The 27,964-nt window shown below is 42.4% G+C and overlaps 1 protein-coding gene across 1 annotated transcript in view; it reads left to right on the plus strand.

Annotated features, from left to right (window-relative positions):
* Window positions 1-273: 273 nt before the first annotated feature.
* TAOK3 (TAO kinase 3) overlaps window positions 274-27,964 on the plus strand; it is a 43,002-nt gene continuing 15,311 nt past the window's right edge. Inside the window, exons 1-12 of the mRNA XM_010004838.1 lie at window positions 274-343; window positions 1,545-1,755; window positions 5,463-5,534; window positions 6,343-6,444; window positions 6,889-6,934; window positions 7,762-7,858; window positions 10,167-10,280; window positions 11,324-11,415; window positions 13,363-13,456; window positions 14,888-14,969; window positions 19,811-19,978; window positions 22,796-23,002. Of these exons, the coding sequence (XP_010003140.1) occupies window positions 1,636-1,755; window positions 5,463-5,534; window positions 6,343-6,444; window positions 6,889-6,934; window positions 7,762-7,858; window positions 10,167-10,280; window positions 11,324-11,415; window positions 13,363-13,456; window positions 14,888-14,969; window positions 19,811-19,978; window positions 22,796-23,002 (1,194 nt within the window). The 5' untranslated portion in view covers window positions 274-343; window positions 1,545-1,635. The remainder of the gene's footprint in view (window positions 344-1,544; window positions 1,756-5,462; window positions 5,535-6,342; window positions 6,445-6,888; window positions 6,935-7,761; window positions 7,859-10,166; window positions 10,281-11,323; window positions 11,416-13,362; window positions 13,457-14,887; window positions 14,970-19,810; window positions 19,979-22,795; window positions 23,003-27,964) is intronic.

The raw sequence follows: 27,964 nt of genomic DNA on the forward strand, positions 1-27,964 counted from the left end.
AACCTGCCTTCCTGGTGTCCTGTCTTAGTGATATATAGCAAACCCAAGGGCTATAAGAACACAGAAGTATCTTCACCTAAAGAAACACCTTTAGTCCTCCCAGCCAGTGCTGCCTTTAACTGTGCTTTCAAATGCTGCCTTGATAGTCAATGCCCTTCTCTAGACATAGTACTTCTGTACATTAAAATTAGGTAGAAAACTTAAAGTACTTTTTCTAAATACTAGTATTTGTTTTCCTTTGCAGGATAAGAGAGCACGTGGAGTCTGGGAGGAGGAGAGCACAAGACAATGCTGCTGAGGGGAGTCTGAGCCACAGAGCATGCTTTGTGCCACAGTGACCCAGGTACACTCCAGCACAGCTCCTGGGGCACCTCTGGTGATCAGCACTTGCTTCTGCTTCCTGCCCCATTACTTCTCCTCCTCAGCCAAGACAACTCCCTCAGCCCCAGACCCAAATTGTGCTCTGCTTTCCTCAGTCAGCCTGGATGGCACTTGCAGTCTGGAACCTCCTAAAGCCTTTTGTGTGTGTTTTGTTTCATTTTATCTGATTGCTAATTTTCAGCTGCTCTCTCTTTAAATGTTACACTGGTTTGGATCGTGAGGGAGGCTAAACATTTTAGTGTATATTTTCAGAAGGCAAAAAGTTCTCTTTTATGCACAGAGAAGGTGTGGTCTTGATAAATGAGGTATCTAGAAGCAGCTTTGAGACCTGCTTCAGACCTAGAAACTGCTGGGTCTCAGAAGTCAGAAGCAGGTGGGTAGAAGCATCAATCATTGCTTTGCACACCAGAGCCCAATGCAAGTTTTTCAGGATGTTTACATAGAAAATGTAAAACTTTATGATGTTTCTGTTTTCTTTTTTTCTTCCCCATATGTTTTTGGAGACGAATATTGAAAATCTTTATTTAATTGCAGCTCAGTTCTGTGCTGTCTGATTCTATGCTTAGGCTAAAGGAAGATGTTAAGGAGGTAAAGATCTGGCTCACATGATGGAGTCTCAGATCTTTCAAAAGCAATTCTGTGACCTGGGAGCCATCACAATCCACACTGGCTGTCTTCTAGCTCTGAAAAATAATAACAAAAAACCAATAATCATGTGATTGTGAAGTGTCTCTGTGGCACAGAAGGTAACTTTTCTCCTAGCACCAGCTGGTAAGTGGGAGTAGAGAAACCAAGCAAAAAAACAGCAGAGAAAAGCAGGAGGAACAATGGTGATAGTCTAAAAACTGACACATCAGGAGACCAGCACGAAGAGTAACAAAATCACATTACGGGATGTTTTGCATAGCAACAGGATTGTTGTCTTCAAGTGGACTTCAGTGTAACTGCAGCACTCACTTCCTGTATGAGATAAAGAGCTGTTGGACTCTGAATGCATTTTAATCTCTACATCTAAATTGGACTAATAATTAAAAAGAATTAGTTGAAGGAAACAATACTGACATCTATTGCTTCTGGAAGAATTTCCTCTTATTTTGCTGTCAGACGAGTGAAAGCAGAAAAGTGCATAAAGGAAACAGATTAAAGATAAACTTTTTCACCAGGTGCTGAATGCTGTCTGCAAACTGCTTTGTCGATGAAGGAAGAAATTGGTTTGAAATTGGAAGCACAAACTAGTTCCTAACACTGTTCAACATGCGCAAAGGGGTGCCAAAGGACCCAGAGATAGCTGACCTGTTCTACAAAGATGATCCTGAGGAAATATTTGTGGGTTTACATGAAATTGGACATGGAAGTTTTGGAGCAGTTTACTTTGTAAGTATAGTTCTTCACCTCTTTCTTTCTTATTTTTTTACAGTAGCAGTTGACTACAGTCTTCATTGTGCACCCAACCATTCAGGTTAAGTGTATGGTATCTTGTGCTGCCTGATGCTGCTGGAAGTTGAATTTAAGCAGTTGGAAATTAATTTGCCAAACTGGCATTTCAAGATATGCTGCTTGGTGCTCATATGCTTGTAAATCGTTGCAAATGAATAGATCTAGTGAATTAATGATTCAAAATGCACTTGGAGTTAAAAGCTACTGTTAATGAATTGGTATTGTGGCTGCTTGGGTAGTGTGGAAGTCCCATCATTGCATTCAGGCTTTTGAATGATTCCTTTGCTGCTCTGATAATTTAGGAGTTTAAAATAGCTTTGAGATACCAGTCTGTTTTCCACCTCTTTGTCCCCCTGTTCATCTCACAAGATACTATCTTCAGTAGCAAAAGCAAAGTGGAAGTCTTAAGAGGAGTGGGAATTCAAGTGGGAACAATGTTGTGTTCATTGATAACCAAGAGAATTTAATCTGGACAGCCACAAGAATAGTGATTTTACAAGTAGTACCAAACAAAGACACATCTAAAATACTGGATTTGGAAATAATGATAATCCAGTCACTAGCAGAGAAACTAAAATTATTTCAGTATGGAAAAAAACAGTCAATGACAAATTAAAGCTTCTTGATAGCAGGGCCTGCCACTCCAGAAGATGAAGTTCGCTAGAACTGAGATTTCCGAAGATCAGACATTAGTTTTTAACTAAGCTCCTGTACAGCTGTGACTCCAGAACCTGGCAGTAACTAGCAGGAGGTATTTGCAATCACTTCAGTTCTCCATTTATGGTTGTGTTCAGTGATGGTGGAACTGTTGTGAGAACAGGAGAGGGGCTTGATATTTTGTCAGGGAAGCAGGTAACAATGGAATAACAATGGAATTCCTCCATGTACAGTCTGGTAGCAATGCTAAAGGGGAGTTTCTGCCATGGGGGTTGTCAGCAGTGGGACAGACCCTTCTAGATGCTGGGGTAAGTGACAGGTTGGTGAAAGTATCATGTTAAGTGTTCTACAGGCCTGAGAGGGTGAGGCTGTAAAACTTCAGATGCCTGTTGATCCACTCTGTAAGAAGAGCAAGCATTTTTTTAGGTGGGTGTAGGGAGGTCCCACCCAGTGCATTTCAACACCAAAGGGAAAGGATGCCTGGCATGCTTTAGGGCAGAGATGGAGCAAGGAAGGTGCCACCTTTATCATTCAACTCTGGTGTTCAGAAGTTCCTCATACTTCCAGGGAAAGAAGGTGATGAGAGTTAGAGATCTAATCTACCAAGCAAGCTTACAACTTGCATTTCCTGATGCTTCTCTTCTTCCTTGCTCTGGAGGCTTTAGGTAAATGGTCTGCACTTCACAAACCATGGAGGGGGTTAGCCAGCCTGCAGCTTCTGGCAATATCCTTGCAGTGGCTGCATCCTCCAAGCTTGGTGATTACAGTCATGATAGTCCTACGTCTGGATTTTTGTGCATCTTGGAGTAAGGCAGGGCTGAGAATAAGATCTCAGGTCATCACAGCAGGATGTCCAGGGATCTTGATGTGCTTGGTATCAAAAAATGATAATAGCTCAAAAAACCTTAGAAGGAACAGGGCTTTCTAAATCATCTAAAAGAATGGAGAAGAGACTTGAGATACCTAAGAAGGAGCAGGACATGGATTATTGTGCTGTTACTGCATTTCTTTCACCTTTTTTATTTGGACCTGACACTGCTATAAACAGCAAATACATTCATCCCTGCACTGTTGTTCTGGTGGATTAACCTGCTTATTCTAGCATAAACTTGACTTTTTTTTTTTTTCCAAGCTGTTTTGCTCTCCAGTATATTATTGCCAGGGCTTGGCAAGATAACTTGCTTGAAAGAAAGGTGATGTCATATGTCAGAAGGCTAAGAAAAAAAATACGTCACTTCTCACCAGTATAAACAGCATACATTCATCCCTGCACTGTTGTTCTGGTGGTTAACCCTGTTTTTTCTAGCAAAAATTTGATTTTTTTTTTTTCCAAGCTGTTTTGCTCTCCAGTATATTATTGCCAGGGCTTGGCAAGATAACTTGCTTGAAAGAAAGGTGATGTCATATGTCAGAAGGCTAAGAAAAAAAATACGTCACTTCTCACCAGGTTTTAAAGTTGATGGTAACTTGACTTGAAAGCCACTAAGTTGATTTTGCACTTGACTTCAGAAGAATAGTTTTAATCAAAAACAATCTACTTGTACCCATGTTAGAAATATGGAGAAGTGATAAAGCAGCTGAGGGCAGTGCAAGGGAGGTCCTGCAAGCAAAATATGCTGCTTTTCTGCCAAGCTTTTCACTGAAGATCTCCAAGTATGGCCAAAACCACTTCAGCAAGTGGATATTTCTGTCAAGTGATCTTGTAGAGCCCTTGAAGTTATTTCAGCCAGGAGGATCCCAAGTGCTTGGTACAGGAAGAACTTCACCCACAGCTGTGAGAACACAGCAGGGTGCCATTTGGCAAAAAAAAAATTGGGGCTAAAATGAGAGATGGCATGTTCATCTGAAGATTCATGGAGTTAATGTAACAGGCAAGGAACACTTTGTAATTTCTTTACAACACCAGCATTAATTCATCTACTTGAGAAAAATACTCTTGATCATCTGTGCTGAATCAGGATGGTGAAGGGTTAGGAAGGGTTTTTTCTCATCCAAAAGCTGTTTTCAGATTTCTCTAACTTGTTTGAGGAGGAGTGTGAAGAGTCTATCAACTTGCTTTAGAAATTCCTGTGGTCTGTTGGCTCACCCAACATCATTTTCCTTTGAAGTCAATGTATGGATCATGAAATGTCTTTCATTAATATGTTACTTGAAAGTAGGGTACTCATCTTCTCAAGCAGCTGAAAGAAGGATTTACCACATTTAGCTTCTATTGTATTTTAAGCTTTTAACTCTCACTAATTTCTTGTCACAAAAATGGAAAATGGTTGGAGGTTCTGGGATTTCAACAACTCTTAAGACTAAAGCCTCCAAGTTTCTTGTCCTTTACATGCAGAAATGAGGGCAGTGCCAATCCAGGCAAGTAGAACTTTTTTAAAAAAACTGAGTTTTCAGTCTTCAGTCACCATCCCTGTATCATACAGGCTGCAGAAAATAGAGTTGTAATGACTGAGTAATATTCATTGCAAAACTGAGATATCGTGCAGTAAGGGTTGCTTTTTAAAATTAAGATAAATTCCAGAATGAAGCATTTTCTTTAAACTGGAAATTGAAATAGCTATTTAAGAATATGAATGTTGTATAGAGGTTTTGGATGAAGTTCTAGAGATTTCAATACACCTCTTTGTTTCTTTTCCAAAGGTTTCTCTAAAACTGTTTTTACTGCAATTCCAATAAAATTATATTTCGTATGTGAGTAGGTGCAATTTTGGGCCTTGTTTTGCAGTATTAGTGGAGAGGCAGTAAGTGCAGTGAGGGTAAAGGGAGGAAAAGTGGATATGGACAGATAGTCAGAAAATAGTGTCACAATGGTTGTCTGGTAAATTTTACCGTGAGAAAGATGATGTGTCTGAGGTGTAGGAGCTTGCCAGGATGTGATACAGGAGGAGAAAAGCCTGCATTTGCCAAAGGCACAGCTCACTCCATGGGAGGGGGAAAAAAAAAAAAAAAAGAAACTTCTTCAATTTGTTTCTTTCTCCCTACTCCAGGCTACAAATTCCCACACTAATGAGGTGGTGGCAGTCAAGAAAATGTCCTATAGTGGAAAGCAAACAAATGAGGTAAGATGAATAAAAAGCCAATTCTGGATGCAGAAGCTGTTACAACCATCATGTAAATCTGCACAGGGAAATTACCTGCCTGTTTCATTTGACCCTGGCAGGGCAGCTTTTTAATGGGGCAGCTGTTGCTCACTTCCACCCCAAGCATTGAGGTTTGTGGAGGGAAAATGTGTTGATGCAAATTTTGACTTTGAACTTGGGTTGAATCTGCTCCTTTGGATTGGGGAGTCAATGTGCACCAGAGAGTGTGTTTGGCAGCTGGAGCAAAAAGGGATGTTTTCAACTTGTTTTTCCCTCCTTACCTGTTGGTCTCTCACGAGTGCTGAGGTCTGCTAAATGTCAGTGGCTTTGTGTTGTGTTACAGAAGGAAGTGAACAGCTACTATCTCTACAAATTCAATATACAGAATAGTAGCAATGCTTTAAGAATTTGAGACATTGAACAACCTGGTCTAGTGGGAGGTGTCCCTGCCCATGCAGGGGGGTTGGAACTAAATGATCTTCAAGGTCCTTTCCAACCCAAACCATTCTATGAGTCTATGATAAGTAAAAGGTATTGCAGTTAAAATGAGAAAATAATTTGTTGGCAATGCTCAAGCTTTAAGTACATCCAGGCAGGGTGTTGGTGCAGTAGGGATCCAGAGAACTGATGCACACTTGTGCTTTTGCAACTATGACTCTTACACTCTTTACATTGTAAAATAGCTTTATGGTTGCTTTTCAGACTGCACTGCAGTGTGTGGTGTATGAGAGTATGTAGGAGACTAAGCAGATAAATGTATTTATCCCTTTTTGCTTTTTCTTATTAGAAATGGCAGGATATCATTAAAGAAGTCAAGTTTCTCCAGCAGCTGAAGCACCCCAACACCATAGAATACAAGGGCTGTTACCTGAAGGAGCATACAGCATGGGTGAGTGAGGGACCTGGCATTTAGAGCTCCTCAGGAGCAGAAAATGTACAAAGGTTCAGTGCACACCATGTCTTTACATGCTGCTGCATTCATCCCATGCTGCCTCTAGTCCCTTTCATCTGAAGAAACTTCTAGGAATAGTTATTTAGGATATTGGAACAAATCCATCCTTCTCTGAGACAGGCCCCTGTCTTCATAACGATTAAACCCTTACTATGGAACTACCTCTCCAATATCTCCCCACAAACTTAATGCCTAAACCTTCCCAGCAATGAGAGAGGTCTTCAGATTGCTGCAGTGTTTGGAGCATTTTGTTTTGCTGATATCTTCCTGCATTTCTTGCAACTTCAGTTTTTGTTTCTGTTGTTTCTCAGCCATTCAAGTAGTAACTGTTTATGGTGCAGTGTCCACCCTTTTATTGAAAACCATACTTTTTTCTTGCAGTTGGTTATGGAGTACTGCTTAGGATCAGCTTCTGACTTGCTAGAGGGTAAGTTTTATAAAGGCTTTGCTTTCCTTTTTGCTAATGTCCCTTCTGGGAGGCTGGTTCTCACAGACTGGTATTTTGGAGATGCTAGAGGTTGTCTTGTCTATAATATCCCATACTGTTGTAGCTGGAATGTGCCTGTTTGTGATGAAAAGAGTAAGCTGAGACTTTCCCAGGAGGCCAGTGCTCCCTAGACTAGGCATACACATTTGTGTCATGAAACAAAGGTATAAATATGTATAGCTGTGTTCCTGTAATTTGTGTCATCTTGATGACTGCAAGCAGACTGCCTGTTTTCTTAATATCCATAACAAAAACCTGCAAAGATCACCTTTGCCCTTGCCCTGCAATTTGTAGGAGTAGCTATAGATGGTTTCATAGAACAAAAGAGGCTGATAACACCTCAAAACTGGAACAGCACCTGCAGAAAAATGGGGAGTCTAACCAAAGTTTGGAAAATCTAGTACTTCTTGTGGGCTGTAGCTCTTGTATCTAAGCCATGGTCAGCCAAAGGTGTGTGCTGGCTGTGTTTAGGGATATGTGGAAGGTGCTTTGGAGCATCTCTTTGTAGCTGGTATTCCTCATTTTCCTGTTTTGTCGTAGCTATTGGCAGGGGGGAAAGTGGGAAGTTTCACATCCAGTGATGTGAAATGAATGCTCAAGCTGTGCATGGACTCAGAGGGAAGTAGGACAATGAAGATGTTCACCTTAGAGCTGGCAGGATTGGTGGGGGTTCCTTCCCTTCAAGAACACTTTCTCAGGAAAAGACCACACTTCACCTTCTTAGGTTGTTTTGTTTTGATTTTTATTTTAATATTTTTTTTCCACAGTTCACAAGAAACCACTTCAGGAAGTGGAAATTGCTGCCATCACCCATGGTGCCTTGCAGGGGCTGGCCTACCTGCACTCTCACTGTAAGATCCATAGGTAAGGCTGGAGTTCAGTGCTATCAAATGTCCTTCCATCTGTCCCTCTCTGGAGCCTGGCAATTGTTTCACTGTGTTTAAGTGACTTTGGTAAATGTTATTCTACCAACATTTTCTCTGATGGACAGGTCAGTGCTCCTAATGTATAAATAAAAGCTGTTGGCAGTTAATGAGTGCATTTTTGGGGGGTTGAAATAATGTGCTTTTAACCTGTGCTGAATTCTCTTCCATGTTAGAAATTTTTCTCTGCAGACACCTGAGTAACAAAGAATACACCTGAATAGTGGCAGAAAACACTGACAGGAAAAGATAATCCTAAATTTGCCAAGTAAAGTGGAGTAATAGAGCTGGCTTGAGACTAATTTATGGGGCTAAAAGCCTCTGTGTAGTTTACTGGCAAGCTTGAGACAGAAAGCTGGTGTGTCTGAGGCTGAGACAGTGAGGGATTTCTACAGATACAAGAATTATTTGTCACCTTTTAGAATAACCATTTGGGGCAAATTACACATGGTTATTTAATCATATTTAAATGAAATTAAAAATGAATGCAAATTTATTAAGGTTATTTTTTTATCCTTCCTTTGCATGTCTGCCTTTATTTGAGCTTAAAAATACAAGTCTGAAATATTTTACATGTTTTCAAAGTCCATTGAATTCTTATTTATAGTAAATGACTTCCTGTCTGGACACTGCTGAGAATGAGGGTTTTTTGATACTCATTAGGACTTGGTGATGTGCTGCAATTAGTGTTGTACATCCAGCAATCTCACATGTTGAATGAGTGCTACAGCTGTAGTGGTGTCCTGCATGGGGTGGTCCTGCAGTGTGTGAGCTTTCCATGAGCATGGAATGACTCCAGGTACCACTCTAGGCTTTCCTAACTAGCTGGTTTTCTTCCGAGGGATATTTGAACTTTTGGGGATGGGGAGGCAAGTCTTCTCTGAGACCATCAGGACATATCTAGTGTTCTGTGAGATGCTGTACCTTAAAAAGGAGAGGTGAGGAGTGCCATTCCCTGGCTGGCAGGCTCCAGCTGTTAGGAATGCGGTGCTGGTGCATCCAGAGGGGAGCTGCTCACTGGGAGGACAGCATCCTGCTGCCCCTGCCGCAGCTTCCAGCAGCACTGGGAGCAGTAAAGCAAAGGCTGGATGAGAAGGCAGCAGAGCAGGGGGACAGGGGGGTGTCCCTGCCCAAAGGCAGGGAAGGCAAAGCCAGCGTGCCTGGGAGTGCAGGGACACCTTGTGGGGATGCAGGGACAGAGCAAGGCTCCCGAGGCATTGCTGCTACCTTCTCGTGGCGGGCTACGAGGTGGCCAAAGATGAGATTTTTCTGTTGAATTGCAGGCAGGAGGCAAAGTTTTAGTTAGCAGATAGGTCTGCTGAATCCCTAACGTGGTTGCTGAGTCCTCTGTGGATGGTTGTACAGTGGAGATGGCAGCAATGAGGACAGCTCTGTTTTCTGCTTTTGGGTTGCTTGTTCTTGTGCATACAAGGTGATTTTAGTACTTGTCCTCCAGCAGAAGTGACAGATTCATAGACCCAAAAGGTGGTGGCCTGTTGACCTTTAAAGGTCCCTTTGAACCCATTCCATGATTCTGAGTAGCACTTGTGTGTGAAAAGTTCCATAGGTCTAGTTTTGAAGCAGTGCTGTCCTGGGAATGGGAGAAGAGAGGGTCTGACTGCAGGTCTGAAGTACTCTGAGTAAATTCCTGTCTCTCCCAGCCTTGTCTATCCTGTGTGCTGGAGACAAATGAATCTCACCAATGTTGGTATCAAATGAAAAGGGTTGTTCAGCTTTCCCTGGTCTCTGGGTCTGCAGTGAGACTGGATTTGCATTTGATGCCAAATCATTATGCTTCAGCTGTTGTGTGATGATTCAGTGGGTGCTGTTCCTCTGTAGCAAATCAAGATGGCTTTGTCTCCCCTCCCATTTAACTAATTAGCCTGATTTTCACAGAGTCAGAGTATGAGCATGTTTGACAATACACAGCAACTTGTTTGTATTGGAGCTCTGCTACTACTGATAAGCAGTTTTGATGTCACAGATGTCTATTAGGATACATTTATCCTAGATCTCTGTTTGGGGCCTCAATCTTGCAACCATGGCACATCTCTCACCCTCTGCCCTTTTTGGGAGAAGCCAGGCTTTCCAAAAAAGAAAAGCCTTGTCTCTGATTTATCATTCTGTAATAGTAGGTTTCTAAATATCCTCAGTTTTTAATGAATGTTAAATTGAGAAAAAGTGTGTTTACATTGTTGGAACTTTTTCTACTATAACCAGACGTATACTTTTTTCTGTTCTATTTAAAGGGATATTAAAGCTGGAAATATTCTTCTAACAGAACCAGGTCAAGTGAAACTAGCTGACTTTGGGTCTGCATCTATAGTCTCCCCTGCCAATTCTTTCGTGGGAACGCCTTACTGGTGAGTAGAGCCTGCAACACTTTAGTCCTTCCATAAGCCTCCTCTCTTCCAGTTCCAGCATTTCCCAGTCTGAAAATAATCCCTGGCATAAAAACTTTGTTAACCAAGCAGTCTTCTTAAAATCCCTGTGTCCAGCTCTTCAGGAAGTGTGTTCTTGGTACCCATGAGCAGAGGTGGGCTGTGCAGCACTTTAAAGTGGCACCAGTTAATGTTTTGAGTTGTGTGATGCCATTGGCTTTAAAATTATTAACGGTTGCTATAGGTAACAGAACCAATACAACCACGTGGAGAAAGGGAATCCTTTTAACCTGGCCACACAGCTCTTTAAATTCTGTTTTGAATAAGCTTGCTTAAGGGTCACTTGTGTTGCTTGGCGTTCCTAACATAGTGGATCAGCATAGCTTTATGCTCCACTTATTTTGTGGCAGACACCCCAGGCATTGATGGGAGGTCACCTACAGCCCAACCTCTGAACAAGTCCCTTTGGCAAGAGGCCTGCTTCATCTTTGAAGAATAAAAGTTAAGAGGCTGCATTTTTGCAAACTGGGGCCACTGCTTCTTTTCCCCCCTCCCTACTCATCCCTTTATCCCAGACCACCACATTTCCCCTCTGTTCTGGATTTCCCTGTTCCTTTCCTAGCTACACTCACAGGCTGCATATATCTGCTGGAAAATTCTCCCGGTGCACCAATGGAAAACCCACCAGCTCTGGTGAGAGTGAAAATGATGCCTTTAGGACTCTCCCAGCCCTTGCTGTCTGTCCCTGAGATGGGTGTGGGTCCCCCATGTGCCAGCATGTTATGCTAACAGCAAGATGATCAGGTTGGCCTCTTATTTACTTTCCTTTCTCAAACTGCCTCTTGGAAGAGTTGCTAGTGCAGGCAAGCATTCTTTCATTTCAGCATGGCTTGACTCAGCTCCATGCTGGCTCTTTTAAGTTCTGGTGTGCTGCTGAAGATACTGAAACCATCTCATTTGAAGCTCTGTGCTGGGAGTCCCAGTTTGTGTCCCCTAACCTGCCTGTTTTGCCCTGTGGTTGGTAGGATGGCACCAGAGGTGATTCTTGCTATGGACGAGGGACAGTACGATGGGAAGGTGGATGTCTGGTCCCTTGGGATCACATGTATTGAGTTAGGTGAGTAAATATTTGGCAGCTGAGATGAATCATTAACTGTCTGCAATATTTACTAGGAAGTCCTGAAAATACAGAAGATTCTTATTCCTCATAAGCTTTTTTCTTTGAAAAGCCTGGCTCGGAAATCTTTTACTCACTGGCAAATCAAGAGTAAGCTATTAATGCTGCTCTGCCTTAATCTGGTGTGCTCAGTTATTCCCTTAATAATTGGAGGATTCTGGTCTTGTGTGAGAAGAAGCAATGGTTTATAGTCTATTTTTCATGCTGGGTTTTGAGAAAGTTGTTCCAGCTGTTGTGCCAAGGTAACTGATGTCCTAAAATTGTGTGCCAGAAGGGACCTACATGTAATCTTCAATTCTTCTTACTTCCCTACTCTCTGAAACAAAAATCTTCATTTTCAGCTGAGAGTTTGTGACAGGAATCATCATGGACAGGTTCTTTACATGAGAAGAAAAGGGTTTGCACTGCAAAGGGCTACCCATCCACACAACCTGAAGCAGGTGTAGGTGTGATGGCAGGTACACAGAGCAAACGTGTGCACTTTAAGTTTGAATATTGACATTGCATGTGCTGAGTAGATGCTTTTCAAAGATAGCTCCTGATAGAGGTTATACTTAACAGCAATACATCAAGAATTTACTGTTCTTGATGAAGAACTATAAATCACTGAAAATGTGATTTATAAATGTGAGATAACAAAGAGGGGGACATAGAGAATGGGAAGAAATGTTGACCCCAGTATGGAGACAGTAATGTGAATGACTAGTGTAAATGACTAGTAACTTTCAGTGTTTACTTGTGTCAGTGCCAATGCCTTGCTGTGACACAGTCTGTATTTTGAAATAAAGGATGCAAAAATCAGAAGTTCTAGATTTCTGCATGGCTGACTTTTTACTTCATGTGGAGTTTAGACTAGTTATGGCCTCTCAGGGAGTAAAATGCAGGGTAGAATAGATAGGATGCTACCCTCTGTAGACACTGAGTCTTGATACTAGAATTTCTATTCAGCTTTTCAGTCAAGAACCTCCAGGTTCTATTTTACATAGTTGATGGGGTTGCTTTTTCAATATTATCCTTTGGAGAAGTATTAAACTTTAAAAAAAAAAAACAAAAACAAAAACAATTTTGAGCTTTGCCTTTTGTGTGACCCTGAACACAGGGTCAGGTTGTGGTGGGAGGACATTTCTTGTTGAGCTTTCTTTGAATGCTGAGGTCTGAATTTCTTGTGGAGCCAGAAGTCAGTGTTTAGAGAAAAGAAAATGCAGTGGTTTGCATGCATGCTGCATGCCAAGGAAAAGTGGTGGTTCTGACCTGACTTGATAGTCCTAGCATCAGTGGCTGATTGGTAGGACTGAGCTTAGATGGTGGGGAGAAACAGCCCTTCTCCATTGCTGGGTGAGATCAGAAAGCTCAGGGGCTGGTAAATGTCTGCTCAGTGCAAGGACTAGTGAAGAGGACTTAACAACACATCTGGAAATTGAATTTGGCAAACTGTCCCACTTGGAGGTGACTGCCAGTGAGAAGTGGAACAGGCAGCCACTCCTTTTCCCTCACACAGATGCTGTGTCAGTGCATCAGAGGTCCCCAGGGATGGATACTTGCATCTCCTGGCCCTGACATGCTGTGTGACTAAGCATGTTTGTCAGCTTCTGCTGAGCTCAGCATGGCAGGTCAGGTGTGAAACATTGCAGTTTAGGTAAAATTTACTGGAAACTTTCCTTATTTGCATCCTGTCCTCTTTGGATTTTGGCATCCCTTCTTCAAGTGAATAACAGCTTTCCTGGAGTGGTTGTCCTGGTCTAACCTAGAATATTAAAATAATTAGCTGAAATGTGATGATGGCAGTAATGAGCTCTTGATTCAGCAGTGATACCCTGCTTGTGCTTTTCATATCTTTCACCTTTTCCTTCCAGACTGCCTCATCACACCTTTCTCTTCTCTTTCTAGCTGAAAGGAAGCCTCCACTTTTCAACATGAATGCAATGAGTGCCTTATATCACATAGCCCAGAATGATTCCCCTACGTTACAGTCAAATGAATGGTAAGAGAACTATTACCAGCTCCTTTTATTCCCCTGAAAACGCTCTGCCACACTCCCTGCATGGTTAAAGTCTGACAAGAGAAGTGTTTGTGCAGCCTAGTGATTTGACTGAGTTCTCAAATAATGCTCCTGTGTAGGCAGGCTCAATTTTGACCTTCTGTCACTTTGGCTGTGCTACAATCTAAATGTATGGAGGTGTTAATTATGGGGCTGTAGATGCTGTAGGAATTAAAGTGTTCTTTGGTGCATTAAGCAGAGCCTCAGCAAAATTTCCAGCTGCAGAAGATCCCTGACAGAATAATTGTTAGCATTGTAGTGCTGTTGAAATGTGGAGAAGGGGAGGGGAGAGGTACACAGAATATAGAGGTAATTAGATTTGTTTTCAGTGAGTGACTTCAGAAGTCATCAGAGCTCTGTGGGCAGTAAATGCTGCCTATGTGACAGGCTTGTTCCAGAATCCAACTTTTGATAGAAGAATACTTTCTTACTCTGTGGGAACAAAGGGGTTACCCTGTTTTCTGAACTCTGTGCCCAAGAGAGGAAATGGAGCCATGCAATAAAGCTTGGCAGAGTCTGCAGAGGGCTTCAGTCACTGCTGGAGAGGTGTGAAGTTCCCCCAGTTACACTGTTAGGCATTTCAGTAGCAGAATTGTTTAATTACTGATCATTTTATCAAACCCATTTCCTTATTTCAGCAACTTTGTTTTGTCAGTTTGTCAAGATGGAAAGAACTTGGTCTCCTCTCTGCACACTGAACCCAAATTCAGTGCAGAATTTGCAATGCAGAGTAGAGGCAACTTGTGACTAGAGTGTAAGAATCAGTATTCTTGATTGCAAGCAGTTTGTTTACAGTCACCTGTTTGCTCTCTGTGGCTTTGAGAACACAGGGAGTAGTAAGCAAGGTGCCTTTTGTGCTGCTTTTGAGTTCAGTGACACCTACAAATCAGTTTTTGTCCTTTTCAGATGTGATACAAGCTCATATATAGTTAGTTGAACTAAGCATTGTAACAAGAGGTGCTTTAGTCAGTGATACAAATGATGGGAAGGTTCTAGAAAGCCATTTCATCAGCTAACTTGGAGGCCATTTCTGGACTTAGAAGGATTTAATTGTCATCTATTTTTAAGTAGTTGAAGTAAAATTGAAACTAGTGGCTGGTACACAGAGTTCTTGCTTGGTTTTCAGTTTGGGGTTGGTTATAATTGTGTCCGTATTTGTTGCAGCAGTTTTTAATTGTTGAAAGAACTGGTGGGATCAACGTAATCAGTATTGGAAAAAGCTCAGTCAATTTCTTGGCCCTAGAACTTAAGAACAAATTAGTCAAGGTTGTTTCTGTTTTGTTGTGGTGTTTTTTTTTGCTTGGCACTAATGAGCCTGTATATTCCAGATCCGAAGCTTCTTTTTCATTTAGAACTTCTTTTATTCATTTACAGGTCAGACTCCTTTAGGGGATTTGTTGATTACTGCTTACAGAAAATACCTCAGGAAAGGCCATCATCTACAGATCTGTTACGGGTAATTTCTCAAATCTTTTCCAGAAATTTGGGGAAAATGTGTCTACAAAAGTAATTTTAAAGATGGTAAACAAATATTTGCCCTTTATTAAAAAAGCGCTGGTTTTGGATTTGTTGGAATCAAGAGTTTTGGGGTCTTCTAAAGAGTATTTTAGGCTGGAATATTTTTGGCTGCTGAATTCTTGACTTTGCCTGTTGTGTCACTCACATTTCTCTTTATAACATGATGCTCAAGAGTCAAACTACTGGAGTAAAGAGAGGTGGGCTGTGTGGTCAAACAGTTCTAGTGTTGAGTGAGGAGTTATTTGGGTGAGCAGCTCAGCAACCTGCTGCTCTTAGACCCCAGAGCTCTGCAGAGGTTGCATTTGTGTTAGAGAAGGACCTGTTAAGGAATTTAATCTTGATTTTGACTTTTTAAAAGATTTTTTCCAAGACAATGCTGTACATACTTAAAGTATTATCAATGAAAAGCAGGTCCAGAGCTGGATCAGTTAAATCTGTGCTGCAGAAGTGATTCCAACCACTAGTTTTCTGTGGAGGGAGGATTTAGGAGGATGTTTCCTACTGCTTTGATGAAGAAGGGATTTTCAGCAGACCCTCTGCTATGCTGTGCTGTCAGTAACATGCCCTGAGTTGTCACCATGCTGTGCTATCTGGTCTCTGAAAGACCAGACAGAAATGAGGGAGGAAGCTGGAGGCAACCCTGTTTGCCCTCCAAATAGAGTAGAGAAGCTGTTACTTGGGGCAGCTGGTGTGAAAGCAAAGACCTTTTTGGAGCAGATATGTGGGTTTTGTGTGAAATATGTAACTGTTAATCATACAATCTTGGAATGGTTTGGGTGGGAAGGGACCTTAAAGATCATCTAGATCCAACCCCCCTGCATGGGCAGGGACACCTCCCACCAGCCCAGGCTGCTCCAAGCCCCATCCAACCTGCCCTTCAACACTGTCAGGGATGGGGCAGCCATAACCTTGTTCCTTTTATTCCTCTGCTTACCTTCTTCAGGAAGGAAAAGTGTTCATTTTCTGTTGTGTGCAGGCTATGCTTGCTACTAAGCTTATAAGCAATTTCACTAAGATTTAAGGCTAGTAGCTTGCTACAGGCTTTCTCTGTGGAAGTGATAGAAAACCTAAAAAGCCATATTAATTGCTACTTAAAATCTCAACTTACTCTTCATAAGATGCACAGGCAAGAGCAAAGCTTTTGCAGAGCTGGTAGTACTTTGAGAATTATACTCCACATGATCAGAGGACTGAGCTCTTAATAAAGACTCACAGATAGTGGCTGATTATTTAAAGGAACATGAGCATTAGAGATGGAAAGAGGCTGGATGACCTATGTTTATCTCCTCATCAGAGCAGGGTTGTTCTGTGAGGGTGATCTGAACTGTCTTGTCTTTGTTTTGGACAGATGCAGATAAAGTTCAGGAAGGTTATTTTGACCTTATTCTCTAGTAATGCTAATGTGAGCATGATTAATTTATACCTTTTGAATATATGTCTTCTAATGATCTTTCTGCCTGATCTCAGTTCAGCCTTGGTTTTATGGCTTCTCTTGTTGCTCTTTCAGCTCAGTAAAATGTGTTCTCATGGATGTGGCTGAGCTTCTTGGCTCCTGAAGAGAGCAATCAAACCCTTGCACTCTTCACTGAGCTTTGCCCTTCCCTCTGTCCTTTAAGCCTGGGCAATGTAGAATATTTAACCTTCCTTCTCCAGCTAAAGGCTGATAGAAGAGCTTGTTTGTGCTCTTTCTTTGGCACCTGGTCTATTTTTTCCTGCAAACACATTTGTGCTGGGGCACATAACCAGTGTGTTGTTCTCTGGTTCTGCTTGCAGCACCCTGACAATCCTTTGACCAGCTAATAGGTTTATGTTGTGGGTTTTGGAATGATTCATTCATGTGGATTGGCAGCCTTTCTGCTCTCTAGGAATAGCTAAGTTCATTGGAGGATAAGATTTCATGAGTCCCTTCAGTTGGAGTCTGCAAATAGTTGGAGCCAAGATCGTAAGAATTCTGAAGTCATGTATATCCAGTCTTTTTTATTTGGTTTTAGACTTTCAGAACAGTGCCCTCAATGTTCCCTCCTGCAGTAGCTCCACCTAAGGCTTGTTATCTTACAAAAATTGAGATCTTTTTTTATTTTTGAGGGTTTTTCACTTGTGTACAGTGAACAGAGCAGATGCTTGTAGTCATATTTCTTCTGCAGCACTTCCACAGAGACAGGCTGGGAGAGTTGGGGTGTTCAGCCTGGAGAAGAGAAGGCTCCAGGGAGCCCTGAGAGCAGCTTCCAGTGCCTGAAGGGGCTCCAGGAAAGCTGGGGAGGGGCTTGAGCCAAGGGCAGGGAGGGATGGGATGAGAGGGAATAGATTAAAATTGGAAGAGGGATATTTAGATGAGACATCAGGAGGAGATTCTTTAGTATGAGGGTGGTGAGAGCCTGGCCCAGGTTGCCCAGGGAAGCTGTGGCTGCCCCATCCCTGGCAGTGTTGAAGGGCAGGTTGGATGGGGCTTGGAGCAACCTGGGCTGGTGGGAGGTGTCCCTGCCCATGCAGGGGGTTGGATCTAGATGATTTTTAAGGCTCCTTCCAAACCAAACCAAACCATTCCATGATTTCGTAGATAACTGAACTGAATGAGGTGTTTGAGAATTAATTCAGTTTTTATTCATAATCCCAGATGAAAATAGCCAAATGACTGTAGTGATACTAAAATGCAGTTTAAATTAAATTAATAAACTCTCAAAATGATCTCACTAACATTTTTCTCAGTTTAAAAATTGAAAGTAATAATAGAACTTGTTTAAAACAAGTTTTCCCCCTATTTTTCTCAGCTTACATGATGTTCCCAGGAGACTTGAGTTCTGTTAGTCACTTTTCCAGCCAACTTGCTACATGCCTTTTGAGTAACCCCTTTGAATCTGGTTTGGTTTTGTTCTTTATGTGGTGTGGGGTTATTTTTGTAATTTGGGGGGAAGACAAATTAAGTCCTGCCAGCCATAATTTCTTAGAGTTGCACAGTACCTAGCAGAGGGGTGCCTGCATCTTTTTCTGGGCAAATGAGCAGTCAGAATTGCATTCTATTTTCATTAAGAGCCTTTTGGTTTTCACTTGTGTTCCTCTGCCCTACAGCTTCCCTGTGTTTGCATTCTGATATCTGAGTAGTGCTTGAACAGAAATGATTCTGTGATGATCTTCCCAGTGAAATGAGAATTTGCACTGCTAATGAATATGCATAAACATGGAGGCACTGGATTGAAGTTCACAACCATGCTTCCAAATGCATGACTGCTTTCTCAAAATTATTTACCATGAGATCAAAATGGTTACTTTTTCATCATTGATAAGCTGCAGAATGTTGCTGTTTACAGAAAAATAAAGAGTGGTTATCTGCACTGAGGAGCAGAAATGCTTCATTTTGCTTGTGTGTGAAATGATGTTTGGAACTTTTAGCCATAATAAAAAATGAACACCATCACTACTAGCAGAAAATGGATAGTGAAGTGACTAGCTGTCCCCCTTAGTAGAATTCCAATACACAGCAGATTGAATTCAATTAAAAACAAGAAATAAGCCTGTGGCATGACATTAAGAGGAGACTGGTGTATCCTTTCAACTTGGTAGATCAGACTCCTGTGGTGAGGACTGGGTTTCATGTACCAGTTACTCCAGCTACAATTGAGGCTCTTAGTGGCATTTGCAATGCAGGGTAAAGAGCAACTTTTTCCCCTCCTTTCTCTTTTTCATTGTTGATGTTTCTAGGAATGTGCAGAAGATGTTTGTGCCTCCAGGCCATCTCCTGAGATGGATGTGAAGCAACACACTAAGCCAGAGATTCCATGTAGAATTTTGGCAGGTGTATACACAGACTGTCTGCTTTAGTCAAAGGTTAAATGGGAAAGCTGCAAGGCTTTTGAAGCCTGCTGGCAGTTGTACAGTTTAGGAGAACATACCTGATAAATCAGAGAAGAGCCTTTAATCACATACTGAAATGTTATTGAATTATTTATTGTTAAGTCTGGACTTAAAACCTGTGCTTCTAGTACATCCTTAGCAAGAGTTGGTAAGAGCCTGATTTTACTTTAAATCATGGCAAATGCTTTGAGTATAAATAAACCTTGAAGTTGTTTACTTGTTTTGTATCAGAATCAGTAGATGCAGGAGAAACCTTTGCATGTATGTTAGGTGATTTTGCACAGTCAGGATTGAGTCTTCTTTGTCCTTCATGCGTTTTCCTCCTTTCATTGTGAGGCTTGAAGTGTCTTGTACCTTATACACATCAAGTGAACAAGCCTGGGAAGGGATAAATTAGTTGCCTGGAGAGCTCAGAAAACTCATTCCAACCTCAGTCCAAACTATTTAACTTCAGACAGAGAAGTGACTCAGAGTCAGGGCTAAAGAGACCTTGTGAAGGGTCAGTCAGGTCTCACCTCTCCAGCCACCACTCAGCTGCTTCTGCTGCTGCAGTGCCTGTGATCCTGCCTACACACACACACAAGTTTCAAGTGGTGAAGTGATTCTTGCCTCACTTCTCTCTGCTTTTAGCCGAGTTCTGTGCAGCTCTTCTGGCTGCTAAGCAAAACGTTTAGCAGCCTGCTCTGCAAAACTCAGTGTCTGGTGTGACCAGTTTGGTTATTGGAGGTGGTGCTGAGCACAGCCAGTGTCTGTGGTGCTGAGTGTGTCTGGAGTCTGTCATAGTGGGTGTTAATTACTGAATATGAGCAGAACAGTTCCTGAACATGATCTGTCATTCCAGGTGTCTCTCCAGATGAGCCACCATGTCCCTGTTTTGACATCAAACACACTAGTGTTGTGTCTGAAGCTGTTGTATTTCCTCTCCTCTAGCACGATTTTGTTCGCCGGGACCGCCCTCCAAGGGTACTAATAGACCTCATCCAGAGGACAAAGGATGCAGTCCGGGAGCTGGACAACCTGCAGTACAGGAAAATGAAGAAAATCCTCTTCCAAGAGACACGGAACGGCCCCCTGACTGAGTCTCAGGAAGAGGAGGAGGTACTTTTATCTTGTTACCCCATTGGCACTGTCACAAATAATCTTAGGGCAAAGCGAGATGTTTCCCCTGCTGAAGGGGGCAGAACAGGCACAGCCCCAGGAGAGGGTGCAATCCATGTTGTTGGAATGTCATCTGGATCAGCAGAGATACGGGGCAGGTTGATGACTGACAGTAGCCTTGGTGCTGGATGTGCATTTATTGGCAGCTTCAAAACCTTGGGGTTGTTTTCCACATGGTGGCCTTTCTTCTGAAAGCTTTAGGGAAGGAATTCTTTTGGAAAGATTATCTCAGTGAGAAGAAAGTGGCTCACAGCCTGTGGGGAGGAGGGTCTGTTGACAGCCCAAGCTTTTCAGTCTTGAAAGTACAGTCAAGACCCCTTGATTGATGTTAATATTTTTTCAAGTACCATAACTTTATTTTAAAGTAATTGGCCTATCATGAGCTGAAAAGCAAGTAATCAAATTAGTAAGACTTTTTACAAAATTATATTAAAGAAAAAAAACACAACATAAAGACATAAGATCAGCTTCAGTCTAAATCTTATCGTAAACAACCCACTTAATCAGTGTATGATAATTGACACTAACTGTGGCTTAGAGAAGGAAACCAGTCATTTTTCAATTGATGAGATTAGATGGAAGTTAATGGCATTTAGTGGAGGCACATTGGGTAAATAAACCCAGGACTGGTTCTCAACAAAAACTAAAAAATGATGGGCTAATTGATGTTCCCCTTTGCTGTGGTCTAACAAGATAAAATATGCATGAGATGCCCAAGCTCAGCATAGATTCAGGTTTTGAAGTTTGTGTGTCAAATGTTCCTTTAAGGCTAAACTAGAGCTTGGGTTTAAGAAATAAGTGAGCCTGGGTGACAGGAGAGCCTAGAGGAGGAGGGGACTGGCACTTAGCACTGTCCTTGACACTGGGGGAGATGCACAGGAGGAGCAAGGATAACAGCCACTGGCATTAAAACTAGGAAGGGTTATTTTCTGGCCATCCAGCCAGTCAACTTCTAAACCTCCAGCTTCCTTGTTGGGGTGTGGAGAAGGGGGATTTGTCATTTTTTTTGCAGTGGAACCTTCAAGCTTTGTCTCCATAGGTGTGAAAAACTGAGGAGAGTGACAGGGTAGGAAAGAGCAAAGGAATCTTTCCCACTTGCCTGTTCAGCTCAACATCTAAGTGAGATACACATGGAAGTAGTTGACTCCAAGATGTGTGTTCTGTTCCTCCCGTCCCCACCTCAAAAGAGAAAGAGATTGCATCTCTAGGAATTAACACTCTGCATGTGCATAGCATGTTCTGCACTGCCTTTTACCACTGAGCTTGTGTGCCACAAAAGGAGGTCATAGCACTAACTTGGCAGTGAAAGGAAAACATGGCACTTGCCTCAGTTCCTACTTAACTGGTTAACAGAAGCTGCACAACCACAATATAAATGCCACAAGACTTTCTAAGGTGGAAAAGGAGCATGACAAATCTTTAACATCAAAAATACCACTAATGCTTTCCTCAGAGCTCTTCCAAGAAAGTTAAGGACATCTGGAAAGGACTCAAGTCAGGAAATCAATGTTAAGGTTGCATATGCAATCTCAGCTGTCCTTTGTGCATATACATTTATTAGTTACATGACCATATTCTTAACTCAGATGCTTCATTATGTTATTTCCTCTGCAACTTTATGGAAGCCTCCTGGAAATACTTTCATTCTCACGTGCATCTGTTCTCTGTGAAATAGTATTCTTTTGTATTTTTAATTTGAAGTGCTCTCACACAGACTCTGAATGATCTGCTATTGCTTAAAAAATAATCACACAATCAAATACAAATTGTCAAGTCTGTCAGTTTTATCTTTGTCTCCAACAAAATGAGTACCCTGTTAATTGATTTGCAATGTAATTCTCCCTAAGATCACTTAGAAGGCCAGGACAAGCTGGGTGCAGTAGCAAGCACATTCATTTTGGTGAATCAGGGCTATTTTGGGCCACGAGCTGAAGGATATTTGGAGTTCTTGGTCCTCACTGTGAACTCCTTGCAAGCCTCTTCAGTGCTACTAGTTAATTACAAAGTACTCCATCAGTTCTCCAAAATCCAAAAAGTCCAGACTGAGCACATATCCTGAGATTACTGAGCTGGTGTGAGTTTGCAACAAGAAAGAAGGCTGCTAACTTCTTGATATTTGTAGAAACAAAAAAAAAGTCCTATATGAGGAATAGTTATTTACCAATGTCTAAGGAGATTACAACAGTGTTAATTACTAATAATGCAGGCTCTTCTGAGTCAGCTGCATAAAGGTGGATGAAGAATTTATCTTGGCTGAAAACACAACATTAGCTTGACAAAATATAATTGCTTACTACTTGGGATATGGAGGTTAAAACCTGTTAGGCACCATGTGATAGTTATCAAATCAGAACCAAATGGGTTACATCTTTTCTGATTCACAAAATTAGTTGTACATATCCTGACTTGGAACATCATTTTAATGCAAACTTAGGTTGCTCCTTTTCGTTATGAGCCTCCTTCCACCAGCCATCCAGTATTCCTGGATGTCTCAAGCCAAAGAGCCATGCCCAGACTTGCTGATATGTGGAAAACAAGTGGCTTGAAGCCTGGTGTAGTAAGATTGCAGGAGAAGGGGCAAAAACTAACTGTCCCATTTCATAAACTAAGCAGCCTTGAGAAATGCAGCTGCCAAAAAATGACCAAAGAACCTTTAACTCTGCAGCATGGCCTTTAAAACAAGCTCTGAGCACTGCAGGCACGTGCTGGACAGATGATCTCCTGCAGTATTTGTAACGGATGCCCCTTGTTTTATAGGACAGTGAGCATGGATCAAACCTGAGTAGGAAGATGGACAGTCTGGGCAGCAACCATTCCATCCCAAGCATGTCTGTGAGCACAGGCAGTCAGAGCAGCAGTGTGAGCAGCATGCAGGAGGTCCTGGATGAGAGCAGCTCTGAACTGGTCACGATACACAGTGATGAGAGCACCATTAATTCCACTTCCTCCGTTGTCCATAAGAAGGTACGTTCTCTGGTGCTCTCCGTAGCTTCCTGCTCTTGTTGGCTCCCCCACGTAGGGCCCAACCATCACTGTGCTGTGGTCTTGTGCTGAGCCATCTGCTGAGAGCAGGAGCTGGTGCTGGGCTTGCCAGACTCAAGTTCTGTGTGTTTTTTTTCTTTAAAAGCTGAACTGCATTTAGATAACCTCTGAAAAGAAAGAGGCTGCTAAGGAAAGGTAGAGTGGTCAGTGTCCAGGCAGGGGTCAGACAAACTTCCTGCATGCCTCCTTACCCAGCCCTGCATGTGCACTTCATCTCTGATTGTAACATCAGTCCTTGTTTCCTTGGGAATGATGGGTCCTCTGTCCTGCAGTATGGTGATAAGTGGTCACAGCAGCTAAGCTAACCATTTCCCAGTCACAGTGTATGGTTAAAATCTGCTTGCACTTGGATTTCTCTCGTGAGAAGCGGAACTGTGCACAACTTTGGACCCTTCCCACGAGGTATGTTTTGAGTCAAGTCCCACTTGATGCTTTGCTGCTCTTTGCCTGCATGTTATGATCTGTTGCCTTTTGTTTTCCTAGTGCTGGACAGCAAGCTAAAGTTGTCCAGCTGCAAGTCAGCATCCAATCCCAAGATTGTATGATGAGAATCATCTTGACTTAGCCTTAGCAGTGTCATTTGCTGGTGGGCAGTCAAATGGTGGTGGTTGGTGTGATTGTATTTGCAAAGAGCTTCAAAGTGTAAGTGTGTTTTTTGCCAGAGGAGCTAAAACATTAAAGCAGGATAAGAAGTATTAATTTCTCATTTGTAGGGTTCCAGCAAAGCCTGGTTCTAACTAACAATGTTTTTAAAGCAGTTTCCCCCTGAAATTCAGTGCTTGTGTCATTGAATATTGAACCGCTTACAAAATGGAGCTCTGAAGAAATTTTCTCTTCAACAAAAGTCTGCCTTGCATATTAAAAGATACTGGCAGATAAGTTGCATAGATTTCAGGGGTTTACATTCTCAAATACATTTTTGCAATAGCACCTTTAGAGAAGATTTTTTTTTTCTTCACCTTTTGGAAAAACCAATGTTAAGTACAAAATGCCAGCCCAGGGAACCATCTTGAGTGAAGAGTCGTGCAGCTGATTTTGTGTGCTGGGTAGTTACAGTGGGAGCTTTTCCTCATGTTCTGTAGGCTCCAGAAATGTGTATTAACTTGGGTTTCACCTTAAGTAGCCATATAGATGTGTATGTTAAAACAAAAGTCTGAGGGATTGGTTCACACAGCAGTTATGCATTATAGTGTTGCTGACTGATCAGCACCATTACAGTTGTTGAAAACAAAATGTGAGCCACTCCCATCAGGCATAAATTGCATTTGTGAAAGAAGTCAAGTTCCTGCTTGGTTCAAGAGTAGTATTTTAGTTTACAATGATTCAGTGGCCCTTCTAAAATAGAAGTACAGGAAGATTGGAGTCTGTTAATTCAGTCCTCTTGGACTCAGTGTTTTGTTTAAGACATCCTGGTGAGCAATGCATGAGCATGACACCACAGGCAAGATCTTGTTATCTGGTTTGGAAAAACAAGGTCTGTTGCACACTTGTAACTGCACTATTGTAAAAAAATCACCTGTTGATCACAAAATCAGGGTGAATTTGGAAGCACAAGAACCAGATCTTCACTGATGGTCTTTACAGCAGTGAACAACAGCCTGTGATTAGTGCTTGGTATAGTGGGTATCTTAATTGGCAAGTGTTCCCTTCATCTATATGTGTGTATAAGGTGAATTTAGACTCTGTAGCAGGACATATTCCTGCATGCTTTCATATGCAAATATACTGTTTTAATTTAGTACATTTTTTAAAATTATCTTTTACTTTGGGGAGTGCAATTTTAAAGAGAAAACTGCTTCACATATATATTTTGTATATATTATGTCTACTAAAATTGGAACAGGACATTTCAGGGGGATCGTATAGATTCCACTCTACCTTCAAGGTAAAGTTCCTTATTCTGAAGAAATTTCCATTTGTCTGTGTACTGGCTTTAACTGGGACTTTGTAAGCTGTGATGGAGCTGATCCACACAACTTAGTGTTGTTCCAACAAGTGAGAAACAGGGAGTGCTGAGTTCAGTAACACTCTGGAGCCTCATCACAAACCAAATGGAAAGAGCCTGGGGTTCAAGTTTAAATTAAGCTTTTGTTTTGCATTTAGTCAGCCTTTAAAGGCCAACAAGGAAATGCTGATGACCATAATTAGCCAGCTGTCTCCATTCTGTGGGCCTGGGGTCACATAGGAGATTGTTTTGACATGGGTCAAATCAAAGCGTTGTGTAAAATTATGGTATTCCACAAATGTGTTAATTAACAACTTCTAGATGTACCAGGATGTGTAAAGTGGCCAAGATGGCAAAATTGCCCAGAGTGTTGATATGTTTGGGGGCTCAAAACCTTAAGTGTCAGAGACCTTTTGATTTCCTGTGCACTGTGGCCCCAGAAAAGTCACATGCAGTTGTAAAATGTAGGATGAAGGAGTCTGGTCATGTGCAAAATTGCCAGCTGCTGCTTGGTGTGAAGAGACAATCTGGAGTGGCAGCTTCTTGGTGTAGATCAGGAGGGAGTCCTCAGGCTCTGGCTGCATTACCTGCCTAGTGCTGGGCTGGGAGAAGCTTCCAGCATTTCCACCAAGCACTCTCAGCATCTTGACTGTGACCAGGTGCTCTGAGGCAGAGTGTAAGAAACAGCCTGATTGTAGTAACATTTATAGACAAGCTGCTGCTTGGCTGTAACTTCAAAAAAGTTTTTGTGGCCACAGAGTAAGTGAAATTATCTGGTTTTTTTCACTGGCTGTACTAGTTGGTAATAGCAGAGATGCTTGGGTTTGGCCTGCTGGAGGGATAACATCTGTGGTAAATCCTCTGTGAAAAGTGGCACAGCTTCATCCCTTCCACAATACAAAAGCTCTGGGGCAGTAGTAGAGCGCTGTTTGTGCTTGGAACAAAGGTGACTCCCACCTACCAGCAATGTAGGATTTGTAGATCAGAAGACAAGTCACTAGACAGGAAGAAAATAATAATTAAAAGCTCTAATTGAATGTGTGGCTTTCGATACAACTTAGTTTATAGCTGTGCCCTAAGCTCCTTGGAGGAAGAGAATTGCAATAAATTCTGCTACTCTGACAGGAAGCCTGCATCCTCCCATCTTTTCAGTCTATCTTTAGGATCCAAGGCTGCTTCCTCAGGAGAATCCCTTAATCACTAGGAAATTCAGATGTCCAGCTTGGATGAGCTGTCCTGCTAGGAACTTTGCTTGTCCCTTTGCAGGTTGCAGACTGACCTACTCCACCCAAGTCACAATATGATCAGTATAAGAGTTCTGGGTTCCTAATGTTCCTTTTTTAAAGACAACAGAACTGCTGCTCCATCCAAGGATGGTCATACCTGTGGATACACATTCTTGTATATTCTTGGCCATCTCCTGTTGGGAGCTAATTCAGTTGTTCAGCTTCTCAGTAAAGAGAAGATTACAGCTCTAATGCAAACTCCTGTATCTGAGAGCACAAAAGAAAAAAAAAAGACAAAACAGAGCAGGGATTTGAACTCCAAATACACTGTGTTTCAAAGGCACAGAACCCAGAGTTTAAAAGCAGGTGGGTATTAGTTAATTCATCTTGAAATGAGGACAAAGATTTTGGCTTCCTAAGAATATAGGCATCAGTTGATGCATCATAGGTAGGTTGTCATCTGCTTTGTTCAGCTGCTGGTGGATGTCAGTGTGTGTGCAGGTGGCTTCCCAGAAATGTTGTTTTGTTGTCCTAAATGAATATGCCAAATGGCAGGATTTAGATTGTTCCCACATGGTATTATTTCATTTCCATGAAACTTTGTAATAGTAAAAAAAGGTTATTCTCTTTTAAATCTAAACAAAGAGCCACCTCTCTTGGGTGGGTGTGGAGGAGCAGATGTAGGGGTTGTTCTGGGCTGGTCTTGGCTGTTGTGCTCTCTCCCTGCAAAGGAGAGTGAAAAGTGAGCATGGAGCTCAAAATGAAGGGTAGGAGCAAAGGTGTGGGGCTGAAAGCACTTTAAACCAGTGTGTCCTTCAGTGTTTTTGCACCTGTTTGGCTTTTGCTTGAAGCAATTTATGGAATCATATTGAAGGTGGCTGGATGTGTGAGAGTCCAGACTGGAAGTTGAGAGCAGAGAGGGAACCAAGTGCGTGCAGCGTGGGAGAGGAGCATTGGTACCTCAGCAGCCTTGTGGTGGAGATGCTTCTCCATATCTGATGTTCTCTCACCTTGGGGCTTTCTGACCTTGCTGGTGTCTGCTCTGGCATGGCAGGGTGGCAAAGCTGCTTCTGGTCACCTCCAGACACCGGGTGCACGGAGGCAGCTGCTCCCTGCCAGGATTGGTGTCTGTCGTTCACCTTTTGGCACAGGCACTTGCAGCCTTGATTGTGCACCCCCGACTGCTGGGAACTTCCTTGAAGTTGGGAAAAGAATCTCTGTTTTCCTTTTAAAAGTTGTTTAGGAGCTGGGACTTGAGGCAGGGAGCTGTGAAGCAGCTGTGCCAGGGCAGGCTGCCACCCCTGCTGCCCGTGGGCCAGGATTGGTGTCTGTCGTTCACCTTTTGGCACAGGCACTTGCAGCCTTGATTGTGCACCCCCGACTGCTGGGAACTTCCTTGAAGTTGGGAAAAGAATCTCTGTTTTCCTTTTAAAAGTTGTTTAGGAGCTGGGACTTGAGGCAGGGAGCTGTGAAGCAGCTGTGCCAGGGCAGGCTGCCACCCCTGCTGCCCGTGGAGGCAAAATGTGTCCCACACCTGGTGAGGTGTGTTTTAAAAAGGGGGGGGGGGGGGGGGAAGTGGAAAAAAATTCCTCAGTGGGCTGTGGAGAGAAAGTGCTAGAACTGTGCAGGATCATGACTGGAAAGCAGGATCCCGGAGTGGTCACAGAGGCTTTCCTGGTGCTCTCCAGCCTGCTGTGGCTGTAGCCAAGATGC

This window comes from Chaetura pelagica, unplaced genomic scaffold, assembly GCF_000747805.2.
Source record: "Chaetura pelagica isolate M959 unplaced genomic scaffold, ChaPel_1.0 scaffold249, whole genome shotgun sequence".
NCBI classification, from domain to species: Eukaryota; Metazoa; Chordata; class Aves; order Apodiformes; family Apodidae; genus Chaetura; species Chaetura pelagica.